Genomic DNA, 12036 nt, shown 5'->3' on the forward strand with positions numbered 1-12036 from the left:
AGCACCAAAGCTTTATGCGATCGCTAGATGGCCACACTGCGTGTTGTGAATAACTGTTTAGCCAGGTCAGCACTGCACCAATAATTGCAAGCTTTAAAACCGAAATAAAAACCACGAGGAAAATGGTTAGGTCAGCTCTCGTTGTTGCAGCCATCGCACTTTCCGTACTTATTGCACTGCAGGGCGTGGATGCCGACAAAAAGCAGAGCAAGAAGTACAGCAAGGAGGCCAACGACCCGCATTTTCAGCAAGTAAAGCAGGAGAAGTATGATCCGGATTTTAAGAGCATCCAGCGGCCATTTCGCATGGCCAAGTTGAATCTCGTGTGGGCCAAGGCGCAGAATGTAAGTGGACACCATAAGATATCTCATATTTAACCGTACTAACCTCGGTTACAGCGCTTAACAGAGCCCAAGCTCAAGTCACTGTACATGGAACTCAAGATCCACGATAAGGAGGAGATCGCTTGGAAGCAGCTCAACTCGCAGCACAAGGACAAAGACGGGCTGAAGGCCGACGAACTGCGCCGCAAGCTCATTGGCATCATGAGCAGCTACGATCTGCTAGAGCATTTTGACGACACTCAGGATACGGAGAAGCTTAAGCCCTACAAGGTACGTATCTAAATCATCTTTCCTAAGAGCAAGAGTTTCTCTACATCCAAGTTAACTTTAAGAAATTCCACGACGCCGAGGAGCGACACAGAAACAAGAGTCTTTTCAAGGACAAGAAACTCAACCGACTTTGGGAGAAGGCCGAGATTTCCGGATTTACTGCAGAGGAATTGAAATCCTTGAAACAGGAGTTTGACCATCACCAGGATAAAGTGGATGTGTACTACAGCTTGCTGGAAAACATTGGCACCGTAGACACCGACAAGCATGAAAGTGAGTTTGGCTAAAAACAGCACGAAAAGCATCAATTAATTTCATTGATTATTCTCGTTAGATGCTATTAACACGGAAGACTTGGACACCTACAATCTGATTTCGAATGATGTCAATGAGAACGACATCAAAACCCATGCGCAAAACGTGAAGAGTTTCGAGAACGACCTTAACACTCTGCGAGGACATCACACGGGCATCAAGGATCACTACGATAGGCTGGAACGCCTGGTGTCCTCCGGTCCACACAGTCAGGACTTCATTGAACCCAAGGTCCAGGGTCTATGGCGAGTGGCCCAGGCTAGCAATTTTACGGTTAAAGAACTGGAGTCCATTAAAACCGAATTGCATCACTTCGAAAGTCGCCTATTAAAGCTGCGTCACTTGCATGCCGAGCATGCTTTGCAAAAGGAGAAATACAAGGTATATGTTTCTTAATATCAATCAAGTTTGTAAGCCAACTAACAATTATTTATAGGGCGAAAAAGTGAAGGACAAAAGCAGCCGCTTTGAGGAAATGGAGGATCAGCTGAAGAAGCAAACTCGCAAAGTGGAGAAGCTCCAGGAGAACATTGAAAAAACCATCTTCAAGCACACCGAGCTTTAATAATTTGAAAGTGAAACACTGAAAGTGCCAAGCGAATAAATTAGATTTAATTGCAACTGTTTGTGTAACGCACAAAAATATTCATTCTTGCTGCTATTCAGCATAGATATAATTTTGATACCAAATATCATTTGAACATAAATAAAATCTCAAGTTTAATTTTGAACTATATACAATCTATTTTGACCTTTAAAAAATTCAATGTGGAAAAAATAAATTTGTAATATATTCAAAGTACAATATAGGGTTAAGAATAAACCGTTAAAAAAAACGATAAAATTAGTGTGACCATATGATAGCAGGCACAAAACGCGTATTTCCCTCCACCCAGTAGGACCGCACCTAGTATGACCGCATGCCAGTCGCATTATTGTTGTTGTCGTTTCGTTTGGTGGGCCAAAAAACAAGAAAATATTAGCTAAGCGAAAAGTTTAAAAAGTTAATATATATATGTGCAGCGGTCGGTGCCAGCGCTTTATGGGTACATAGTGCATATGTACACACACCGACATGGGCATGGTGGAGGCGTCGACGTCGGAACTGCACCTGGAGGCCCCAAATTCGTACACGTACCTCCTGGCGACCGTCAGCCTGACGCTCACTTTCATCGTTATGCTGGGCGCTTGTCTCTGCTGCAAGAAGCGGATCCCTAAGTAAGTCCTCCCCAATACCCAGAGGATCAGAGGATCCACATCGTTTCGATGGCTCTAGCGGGAACAGGGCGGTGCAGGCCAGAGAGAGAGTGAAAGTGGGTCTCTTTCTCCAACACTACGCCGCCCAGTTCCAGTTGGATGCACTCATGTCGCTCGCCAATCTCTCTATACCCTCTAACTCCACAGAAATGACTTGATGGGCCTGGAGGGCATGGTCAAGCTGAAGAATCCGGATGAGGTCATTGTGGTGACCAATCTGGTGGGCAACAGCGAGTCCCAGGCGGAGCTGAATGCCTCCACGGTGTCCAATGCGGACTCGGAAAAGCGGTAAGTCCCCATTTCTTTGCTGTCTACATAACTGAGCTGGAAATAACGCATCCTTAACCAATTTCCAGGTCGAGCACTGCAGCCCATCGCAGTTTGCCTGACATTCCCGTGGCCGAGAGCAATGATAATGGGTCCGAACTATATGAAACTGTGGCGGACAAGCAAATGGTAGATGGTCGCAATGCCCGTAGCCAAAGTCGTAAGTTGTATTTTAAACCCATAAAATAAGCTCATACTTAATACCGATTTTAATAACACCCACAGCACAGCCAAGCATGAAGAAACAGACCAGCGTGTCGCAGCACAGCTCTATTAGCCAGGCGGATGATGTAAGTTCGCCGTACTCTCGGGTCAAGGGTCTGCCGCACGACTACGCCAAGGTGCGGGGCACCGAACATCCCTATGCCCAGCTGAATGCCCCATCCACGTCTCATGCGGCCAACCACGGCTCTACAGCAGCAGCTGCGGCGGCGGCGGTGGTGGCCGGATCCTCCAGCGAAGGTATAGATCCAATGCACCGCAGTTCACAGCACAGCGAAGGCTCCAGAGAGCACAATGATTCAGCGCCGGCGCAGGCTGAGATTCCAGCTGCCTCTGCGATTGCAGGCATGATTTCGGCTAGCCAAGATCTTCCCTACATGACGCCGCCCATCGCCAATCCACATTTTAGCGGGGACTCACAAGACTCGTCGAGTAAGTCTGTAAAAATGGAGATAATGTCAAATCGCTAAATGTTTTATTCCACAGAGGGATACACAAGCATTAGTGTGAGGGAGCCGCTGGCCAACATTTTGGCCCAACAGCCACCTGGGAAGCCCTCGAACAGGAACCCTACATTATCGCGTGATGTTAATGACTCTCACTACGCCACTGTGTCCGATGATTCTGGTGAGTCACAAGAGAAACACCACTTCTCTCCAGGGCAATTTCAATGTTATACGTATCTTGAGTTTAATAATATACAAAATTTAATACATATATTTAGTAATACATTTAGTTAGTAATTTAATTCTTTTATTTAAGATGAAACGTATGCGGCCATTGAGGATCCCAATAACCGTCATCATGCCAACGCCGCGGATATATACACTAGCGGATCGGAGACGTACGCGCAAATCCAGCCTATGCAGGCCAATCCCATAGTGGTGGCTGTCGAGATCAATAACAGCAGCAGTCTTCCGACCGCCAGTACATCCGCCGTCCGACCCACCAGCAGCAGTGGTGCTGATCATGCTATGCCTGTTCCACCGCCTGTGGACAGTTTGCGAGCCCAAATGCACTCGCGTCAGGCGTCATCCTCATCGAACAATAGCTCGTCTGTCTGCAATTTGGGTTCACCCAAACCTGAGAAACGTCAGGCGAATTCACCACTACCACCGACGCCCAAGGCAATTGTGGGCCAGGCGCACCATCTGCAGGCCGGTAGTATTAGCAACCTAGCGTCTGGGCGGAATTCGGTCATATCAGTGATCGAAGCGGGCGCGGAAGGACACGAGGCGGAATCTGGAGAGGCGTCGCCACAGCGCAAGCATAGCAAAAGTCTAAGTCCCTCCAAGGAAGGCGAGGGCAACAAAAACATTGAGGGCATGTACGCTAAGGTAAGAATGTCTGCCAGTACCACATAGTACCTCTGACTCACCATTAATAACCGTAGGTGATGAAAAAGCACAAATTCTCGAGAAACTCGCCGTCCTCCCAAAACAGCTCACCTATTCTGGCAAGGAAACAGCAGCAAGATGGATTGGGGGTCAGTCCGCTGGACAGTGCTGCGGCTTTGTTGGTGGATGCGCAGAAGGGTCGCGTTCGGAGCAACAGCTATTCAGCCAAGGATCATGGCTATGAAACGATTCCAGCCGACGGACAGATGATGCACGGGAATCGAAAGTCGGATTGCTATGCAGCCAACATGTTACAAAAGGAGAGACAGCAGGAAGGAGGAGGTATGTCGACAGCTCTTACAAGTCCATTTGTACAAACTCCTGTCCGATTGCTGGGTAAAATGTGCTGATCCCTGTGATTTGACTTTACATTTTCCCCTGGCCTTGTCACTAAATCCCTGCCTAATGCCTAATCTGCCTGTCTATCTATCTGTCTCTCCTTGTCTTTCCCTTAAAATGCCATCCCAAACTAAGTTGCTATGCCAAAATGAAATATGCCCGTGTTTTTTAAACTAAAACAACGCAAATTTCATGAGTTTTTCTTTGGAAGTAGCCGTGGTTAGTATCGTCTGCAGTGCATCCATTAACACTTCTCATCAATTCGAGTAAATGCTCTTGTTCAAGCTCATGACTAATGAAATGCTATTTTCGCCGCCCTTTCAGCGATTGCCCAGCCCGTCACGATAGCAACAGCAATAGCGATCAGCGCTAGCGCAAAGCACTACGAGACTATTATTAATCAGACACAACCGTCACCGCCTCCGTCCAGGAGCAACAACGATCCTGGCTACGAGCAACTGCAACCGCATCCTGTTCCTTCCGGTGAGGATGAGGCCAAAAAGTCCGACTATGATCCTAACTACGAGGTGCTCAAAAGTCGTGCTCACTCTGACGACGGCTATGCGAAGGTGTTGGATAAGAAGCGTCCACCGGTGAATGCTGACGGCTCTGGCTACAGCACCATTCCAGGGGCAGATGCCAACCACAACTATGCCAGCATCCTCGAGACAAAGGCCGCTGCGGAGACGGATCATTATGCGCGGATAGCGGAAAATGCGGTTGCAGGAACGCCGGGCAGTAGCAGCAGTCGCTTGACCCCCACATCGCCCAGCTCCACATCCAATTCCGTGTCGCTTAACTCTTCAACGGTTGCCACCAGCACGCCGATCTCCTCGCAATATGAATCGCTGACGGGCACGGGGAGCGAAACGGATCCTAACTATGAGTCGGTGTGCTATCTCACCACGGCGTCCAATACAGCGACAACGACAACAGCGACGACCAACACTAGCAGTGGGATAGAGCCCGGCTACGAGCCGCTGCAGACGGATCAGGAGTCAGACACGCAGACGAGCAGTCCGCGGAGTGGGGCAGCATTTACACCAAGTGAACAGTTGCTAGTGGACGACTACTTTCACGTGTAGCCCGTGTCCAGTGAGCTGGATCTCCCCTCATCAGTTTTTGCTAAGCAATTCTTTACGCACACATATCATCCATTCAATGCACAGATCCCCCATACACATTAACGCTTCATCGTAGTTAGGAACGGCGACCGCTAAGCGACAGTCTTAGATTGCACGGCAACGGGTCACTGACCCACGGGCAAATCCGGGACAACAGATATCCCAGAATGGCACAGCTTCATATCGGTTTGCCCTTTAGAATATAGCATAGCTTTAGGTTGAATTTGTGTACAAACTATTTGTATGAACGGCTCGACAATTGCTTCCGGGCGAGGGTGGGTAATCGCTCCAAGTATCTACTCCATTATTATTATTCTATCTCAGTACCAGTGCGTCCTATTTTAGGTAAATTAAAGGCAGGGGTCCCACTTGACGAGCCACTTGTTTAAATTGTTTATTAAGCACACCGGCGGTCGTTAGTGGGTTGTGTTTAGGCCAATGATATTTAAATGGCGGTCGGGGTTGGGTTGGGGTAACTTACCTACAATACACAAATGTATATTATATATATTTTTATATGTTTTGGCGTTTTTGCTGCTTTTTTACTTTACTGAGGTCCGGTATAGGCGTAGGATATCGTATATACACGTATTTACACACACAACACCCACGAGAATGCAAGCCAAGTATTTGTATTTGATAAATGTTAATGGAACACTTCAACCATCAAGAAACTAAGATAAAATGTTCAATAAATTATTGATGACACAACTCGCTCGCTATTTTGATATCTCTTTGTGTATAATTATCTTTATTTATATTGAATATGTATAGCTGTTTACTGGTTGCAACAAGGCGTATCATTATATTCATGTGTGGCATTGCATGCAACAGGACAGATTCGAATTTGAAGCAGTCGCTCTATCGATTTTAATCACAAGTAATCATCTTCAAGGTTGACAATCAACTGATTGGCTGTTTAATGAACTTTCTTTGCTTAAGGCAACCAATCTTATCCAAGCCGAACGATTTCGTATCTGTCCTGATGGAGCACCCTTTAGGAGAGTTGTGCTAATTATAGATGATCGGTTGCAGAAGTCTTATACTCTGGTTTACATGGTTTTAACTAATTTTCATAACTTTAACTAGAACAAAGACAGACGTTTTTTTTTTAAATTACTAACTGTACGATCCAAGTTTGGAGGAGCACAAAAAATGGGTTTACGGGATACACATTGCATTTGCAAACACATCGAGCACATATAATGGAGATTAATTGATTGGGTAAATGCCTGCTGGCAGTTCATCACGGCCCAGTGGCTGGACCGCGGGTGAGTCGCGTCACCCAGACGTAGATGAGGGCGCACACCACGAACTGCAGGAATATAAACTGGTAGTCGAAGATTAAGCTATACCTGTGAAATGTAAACGATGAAACGCGCCCGACAAGCGCCAATCAAGCAGCCGCTTCCACGTCTCATTCGTTGTTGTCGTCAGCCATCGGGATAGCAGCTGCCGGCGCCACAGCCTCTGGAAGAGCAGGTTGGACCTGAGCGGGCGGCTGGACGGCTTGGACGGCCATTGCCATTGCTGGTTCCCGATTTAGCAGGGCTATGTTGCTGGCTTTCATGCGGGCTATGGAGGAGGCCATTCCAGAGCCGTTGCCCATAGCTGATAGACACGGTGACATACAAGGTGTTGTGCATGATGAATTGCTGATTTCACACTGGTCAAGTAGGCGGAGAAGCTCATTGGTGTCGGGTCCGCCATTGATTTTCTGCTGCGGCTCATCCTTGGAGAGCAGCGCCAGTGCAGTGGTTAGGTCCCACATTTGAATAGCGCCGTTGCAGTGACCGGTGAGTATGAACCGGGACGATACCTCGCACTCGAGCACACAGAAGGCCGAAATTGTGGAGCTATCTACGGATCTAATGACGCACACCCGATCACCGTTGGAGGCCAAGCGTACGTACAGCTGATCCGTCTCGGGCACCACCTTTTGCACAAATATCATGTCGTCGTAGTCACCGTAAGGTCCAAAATCATTTCCAGCCGCATAGCTGTAGCTCGTATCGGTAGCTTCCAGCGACACGATTTTGAACGATGCTTCCGGCGTGGATCCCGGCTGGGTGGAGAGCATGCCCCGGAAGCGGGTCAGACGCCATGTTCGCACGTGGTGGTATTCGCTGCACACGGAGACGAGGTATTTCTCCGACAGCATCACCTTCGTTACGGGGCTTTGGTGCACAAAGAAGGTCTCGAACAGGTGTGGTCCATGGCCAGCTGTCTCCGGATGCTGGACAATGATTCGAACCGCTCCCGACTTTGTGCCATAGGCAATTTCAATCCAATTGCCACTTATGCTCGAGGTTTTTGGGGTAAGGTAGACCGAGATGGCCGTGATAGGGTCTAGTGTGACATCTTTGTAGAGCTCGGTAACCAGTAAATCATTGTCCTTTATCCGGAGCGGGAACTTCTGCATGTCTATGTAGTAAATGGAGCCGTTGTTGCAGCCCAGCAGCAAAAAAGAGCCTGCGGAATCGAATGAGAGCACGGGCACTAGGTCCTGAATCTGCCAGTGCTGCGTCATCGCATGCCAGACGCCGATCTTGCCGGAAGATGACAGGGCCACCAGCTGACTGCCGATAAAGAACAGGTACTCCACTCGCACATTTAAATTAAACGTGCCCACATCCGTTTTCTGGCCGCCCTCCTGAATGCTCCACAATCTTATCTGACTGCCGTAAGAAATGGCCACCATCTTGCTGGGCAGTGGCTCTGCTGCGGAAGTATTCACCTTTGAGTTGATGGCGATTCTTTCGATAGTGGCGTCGATGTGGGGCGATGTGAACACCTGCTGCCATCCGTTGGAGTCTTTCACCCGGTAGCAAGTCACAAAGTGTGCGTAAGCCACTGCTATCCAATTTTGGTGCGCCTTAATGATTTGCACTCGCAACGGGTCCACCCAGTTTGAGTTCTGCGTGGGACTGAATACCAGGCCAACTTCGTTTCGAAAGACTTTGTTCAGATCGGCCGAGGAGTTCCGAGAGTGGCGCATAAAGTCAATCGAGGGATTACGTGAGTGCAACATGGGAGCTGGGGGATTGGCACCATTGCCAGTGCTACCTGTGCGACCAAGGCGCAGATCCCATGATGAATTGCGCGAGTGTGAGGAGCGTGAGGGTTCGGGAACGCGCACCATGGACCCAGGACGACTGCCAATCGCACTGGCCGAAGTGGAGGGCAATGACTCGTCAACGCTAGTAGCAGCCACAGCTTCGTTTGACGGCATGGGCGGCGCCGCCAGAAATCCGTAGAACAGCAAATCACCGCAGGACGAGTGGTTAAGGTCTTCGCAGAGGGCCAGGCGCTTGGTCAGCGGCGTGATGCCATAGTACTCGGCCTCATGGCGCAGAGCGCGTATTTCGCAGTTCTTGATGTCGATGTCCTTGGTCCTTAAGTAGTTAAGTATGATCGAGAAGAGCGTCGGATCGCGATCAATAAAGATGGCATTGTGCTCGTCTCTGAGACTCGAGATGCGTCCGCTGAGAAGAGCCGTGAAGAAGGTGTCCGGGATCCACGTAAGCGTTTGCCGCGACGTGGAAAAGCTATGGATAGTGAGATGGAGTTTGCATGCGTCATCAATGCCGTTAGTGGGCCGTAATGTGTTGGTTCTTTGTTCTTACCGCTGACCACCCACATTGAGGTTGACCAGGTCGCTGCTGGAGGCATGCGTGAAGTGGGACATGGCAATCCGATGACCCGCGGGCTGCCGCAGCAGCGGACGGTGGGGATTGCTCTAAATGCGCCTCTATTTGTGTGGCTTCCGTGCTCCCAGCGCTCCAATCAGCAACTGATATGGCGGAGCAGTGGCAGCGGCGTCAGCGGAGCAGATAACTCGCGATTTCGGTACCCAACCCACTTGACGTGCGCTGCGGGGTGCAATTTATTCGATTAACTCTTTGTGCCAGGCTATTTATTTATTTATTATTTGTTGCACTGCACTGTAGAAACTAGGGATGGGCAAATTGGTCGTGACTGTTCCCAGCCATGACGAGTCACTGTTTACGGGGGGTCCCTGTTGCATTTAGTTGTTTTGCTGAACTTTCCACTTTTGATTTTGTATGTGTTAACTCACCAAGGTTTTTGATGGTTTCCAAACAACAATTCATCATTAAAAAATAATTAATATAGAAATAAAATTAATTTGGGCATCAGAAAGTATATGCATTTCCACAATTATAAGCAACGATATTTCTTGTGAAGCAGTGTACATCTCTAACTCTCGGTTAAATTCCCATGCAATACGGTCATACCACCTTTTCGTCAAGCAACGGTTTATTTCGCTTGGTGGTAAATTTGAAAATATTGTAAAGTTATGACTTGTATTAAGCATCAAAACAAAAAGCTCATGGATCTTGCTGTCACACTCTGAGCCTTTGGAACTACGCTTTAGTTTAGTTTCGGACACCACTCAAAATTTCGAAAAAGCCCAAAATGCCGGCGGCGAAGTGCGGTTGTTTGAAGAAGGAGGCTCGCGTCCATGTCATCTACGTGGGTGGAACCATCGGAATGATCCGCAACGAGTCCGGAGGTGGGTATATCAATGGCTCTTGTCCGTGTACTAATCAATTGTTTCTCATCAGTACTGCACACCGCGCCCAAGGTGCTGGCTCGGCAGCTTCAAGAGTTTCCCAGCTGCCACGACAGGAATTACACCAGCAAGGATAATGATGGTCCCATGATGGTGCTACCCGCAGTGTCTGGAGCTCCGTATAGAGTCCTTTACGATTTGATTGAGTTCTGCCCACTGATGGACTCCAGCTGCATGGGCTTCTGCGACTGGAAGCGCATTGCCAACGAAGTGGGAGTAAGTTGAGAGTCGAGGATCATCAGGTTAATACAAAATATGCAACTAACTTTTTTCGCAGAAGACATACAAGTCCTACGACGGCTTTGTGATCCTCCATGGAACGGATACCCTAGCCTACTCCGCCTCGGCACTAGCGTTCATGCTTGAGAGCCTGAACAAGCCCGTGGTATTCACTGGGGCACAGATTCCGATCTTTGAAGCCCGCAGCGATGGGCGGGAGAACTTCTTGGGCGCACTTCTCATAGCAGGAAATTACAGTATACCCGAAGTGCTGGTCTTCTTCGGCAACAAGATTCTACGTGGCTGTCGCTCCACGAAGCTCAATTCTGACTCTTTTCACGCACTGGACTCACCAAATTTTGCACCATTGGGTCGGGCGAGTGTCAACATTGAGATCAACAGCCGCCAAATCTTCCGACCGTGCAATATTAAACCATTTTCACTTCATTCGGAACTCGAAAAGAACGTGGCGCTGCTGCGTATTTACCCGGGAATAAGTGCCAGTGTGGTGCAGGCAATCCTGAAAGAGCCAACGAAAGGTGTTGTCCTCCAGACCTTTGGGGCCGGCAATTTTCCGGTTAATCGTGAGGACTTGCTGGACGAACTGAGGGAGGCGGTTCACAGAGGCGTTATTATTGTCAACATTACGCAGTGCTCGGCGGGCATGGTGGCCAACATTTACGAGACAAGCCAGGGTCTGATGGAAGTGGGCGTAATACCCGGCTACGATATGACTCAGGAGGCAGCCTTTACCAAACTGGCCTATGTGCTGTCCAAGCCGGAGTGGGACATTCCCAACAAGAAGAAGGTGATGCTACTAAGTTTGCGCGGAGAGCTGACCACCAATAAGGTTGCCAAGATTAACGACATTGATCTGATCGAGGGCGTGGCCCGCACATTGCACATGTCGACGGCGATGGAACGGCAGCAGATGTGCTCCACATTCTATCCCGCTTTGGTGGCGGCCGCGGTCACCGAAGGTGATGTCCACAAGTTGGGCGATCTTAAGCAGTACGGCGCCAATCTGTGCGACACCAACTGCGATGGTCGCTCCGCCATGCACCTGGCCTGCTTCCTGGGCAAACTGAACTGCGTTTGCTTTCTAATTTCCGCCGGCTGTCCGGTAAATGTCCACGATCGATTCAACCGCACGCCGTTGCACGAGGCCATCGACACGGACAACCATGATATAATCAACGCTCTGCTCAAGAACGGCGCCAAGCTGAACGATCAGCCGCTGGTCCAGGCGGAGCTACTACGTGCCCTTACCGAGCGGGGCAAGATCAAGCGATTGGAGTCATTTCGGCTAGCCGGAGCCAATCTCACGCTGGCTGATCGGACTGGACGAACGGCTCTGCACTACGCCTGCCAGTTAGGTAATCACGAGGTGGTAGACTATCTGCTGCCGCACTACGAGAATCCCTACATCAAGGATGAGCTGGGCATGTCGCCAATCGACTACGCCAAGGCAGCCAATCATGCCCACATCCTGACCCTGATGCGTTTCAAGGAGAAGGAGCTGGCCAAGAAAGATCCGTGTTCCTGCACGCAATAGAAGCACTTTTAGCAATGTCTGTTTCTAAATTCCAAATTAAAAACTTATCTCAACCTCTTTTCTTAATTTTTTT

The 12036-nt window shown here is 49.0% G+C and overlaps 4 protein-coding genes and 1 non-coding gene across 9 annotated transcripts; 3 read left to right on the forward strand and 2 right to left on the reverse strand.

Annotated features, from left to right (window-relative positions):
- The first annotated feature begins 35 nt into the window (after nucleotides 1-35).
- On the forward strand, nucleotides 36-1651 carry CG8507 (uncharacterized protein). The gene is made up of 5 exons (NM_141693.3): nucleotides 36-344; nucleotides 399-614; nucleotides 677-887; nucleotides 949-1310; nucleotides 1366-1651. The coding sequence occupies exons 1-5, from the start codon at nucleotides 123-125 to the stop codon at nucleotides 1492-1494; spliced, it is 1140 nt and encodes a 379-aa protein (NP_649950.1). The 5' UTR covers nucleotides 36-122; the 3' UTR covers nucleotides 1495-1651.
- A 196-nt stretch (nucleotides 1652-1847) lies between these two features.
- On the forward strand, nucleotides 1848-6307 carry CG8516 (uncharacterized protein). Its single transcript, NM_141694.3, has 8 exons — nucleotides 1848-2147; nucleotides 2334-2474; nucleotides 2543-2673; nucleotides 2739-3167; nucleotides 3222-3362; nucleotides 3498-4072; nucleotides 4129-4414; nucleotides 4796-6307. Exons 1-8 carry the CDS (start codon nucleotides 2005-2007, stop codon nucleotides 5554-5556), a joined length of 2607 nt encoding a protein of 868 aa, NP_649951.1. The 5' UTR covers nucleotides 1848-2004; the 3' UTR covers nucleotides 5557-6307.
- Nucleotides 3561-4603, reverse strand: asRNA:CR46144 (antisense RNA:CR46144). Of its 2 annotated transcripts, none has more exons than NR_133369.1 (1): nucleotides 3561-4603. The 2 variants fall into 2 exon arrangements; NR_133370.1 differs by having other exon boundaries at nucleotides 4102-4603.
- Nucleotides 6308-6321: 14 nt separating the features above from the next.
- On the reverse strand, nucleotides 6322-9579 carry CG9467 (uncharacterized protein). Of its 3 annotated transcripts, none has more exons than NM_001382202.1 (2): nucleotides 9222-9579; nucleotides 6322-9143 (listed from the first exon to the last, which is right to left on the reverse strand). In NM_001382202.1, the coding sequence occupies exons 1-2, from the start codon at nucleotides 9281-9283 to the stop codon at nucleotides 6992-6994; spliced, it is 2214 nt and encodes a 737-aa protein (NP_001368999.1). In that variant the 5' UTR covers nucleotides 9284-9579; the 3' UTR covers nucleotides 6322-6991. All 3 variants share the same exon structure in this region, with proteins under 3 accessions (NP_001368999.1, NP_001369000.1, NP_649952.1).
- Nucleotides 9580-9832: 253 nt separating this feature from the next.
- On the forward strand, nucleotides 9833-12014 carry CG8526 (uncharacterized protein). 2 transcript variants are annotated; one of them, NM_141696.3, is made up of 3 exons: nucleotides 9833-10129; nucleotides 10182-10405; nucleotides 10467-12014. In NM_141696.3, exons 1-3 carry the CDS (start codon nucleotides 10033-10035, stop codon nucleotides 11961-11963), a joined length of 1818 nt encoding a protein of 605 aa, NP_649953.1. In that variant the 5' UTR covers nucleotides 9833-10032; the 3' UTR covers nucleotides 11964-12014. The 2 variants fall into 2 exon arrangements, with proteins under 2 accessions (NP_649953.1, NP_001262440.1); NM_001275511.1 differs by having other exon boundaries at nucleotides 10470-12014.
- The last annotated feature ends 22 nt before the right edge of the window (nucleotides 12015-12036 follow it).

The sequence above is a fragment of the Drosophila melanogaster genome, chromosome 3R (genome assembly GCF_000001215.4).
Source record: "Drosophila melanogaster chromosome 3R".
Taxonomy (NCBI): Eukaryota; Metazoa; Arthropoda; class Insecta; order Diptera; family Drosophilidae; genus Drosophila; species Drosophila melanogaster.

What these genes read in the sequence shown, in the direction of transcription:
- CG8507 (NM_141693.3), top strand. Translation starts at nt 123, where the DNA reads ATGGTTAGGTCAGCTCTCGTTGTTGCAGCCATCGCACTTTCCGTACTT. An exon ending in AGAAGCTTAAGCCCTACAAG is followed by an intron (nt 615 to 676) that starts GTACGTATCTAA and finishes GTTAACTTTAAG; the next exon opens with AAATTCCACGACGCCGAGGA. An exon ending in AGACACCGACAAGCATGAAA is followed by an intron (nt 888 to 948) that starts GTGAGTTTGGCT and finishes TATTCTCGTTAG; the next exon opens with ATGCTATTAACACGGAAGAC.
- CG8516 (NM_141694.3), top strand. Translation starts at nt 2,005, where the DNA reads ATGGGCATGGTGGAGGCGTCGACGTCGGAACTGCACCTGGAGGCCCCA. An exon ending in CAATGCCCGTAGCCAAAGTC is followed by an intron (nt 2,674 to 2,738) that starts GTAAGTTGTATT and finishes TAACACCCACAG; the next exon opens with CACAGCCAAGCATGAAGAAA. An exon ending in GGACTCACAAGACTCGTCGA is followed by an intron (nt 3,168 to 3,221) that starts GTAAGTCTGTAA and finishes TTTATTCCACAG; the next exon opens with AGGGATACACAAGCATTAGT.
- CG9467 (NM_141695.3), bottom strand. Translation starts at nt 9,283, where the DNA reads ATGTCCCACTTCACGCATGCCTCCAGCAGCGACCTGGTCAACCTCAAT. An exon ending in CTCAATGTGGGTGGTCAGCG is followed by an intron (nt 9,144 to 9,221) that starts GTAAGAACAAAG and finishes CACTATCCATAG; the next exon opens with CTTTTCCACGTCGCGGCAAA.
- CG8526 (NM_141696.3), top strand. Translation starts at nt 10,033, where the DNA reads ATGCCGGCGGCGAAGTGCGGTTGTTTGAAGAAGGAGGCTCGCGTCCAT. An exon ending in GATCCGCAACGAGTCCGGAG is followed by an intron (nt 10,130 to 10,181) that starts GTGGGTATATCA and finishes GTTTCTCATCAG; the next exon opens with TACTGCACACCGCGCCCAAG. An exon ending in GCATTGCCAACGAAGTGGGA is followed by an intron (nt 10,406 to 10,466) that starts GTAAGTTGAGAG and finishes CTTTTTTCGCAG; the next exon opens with AAGACATACAAGTCCTACGA.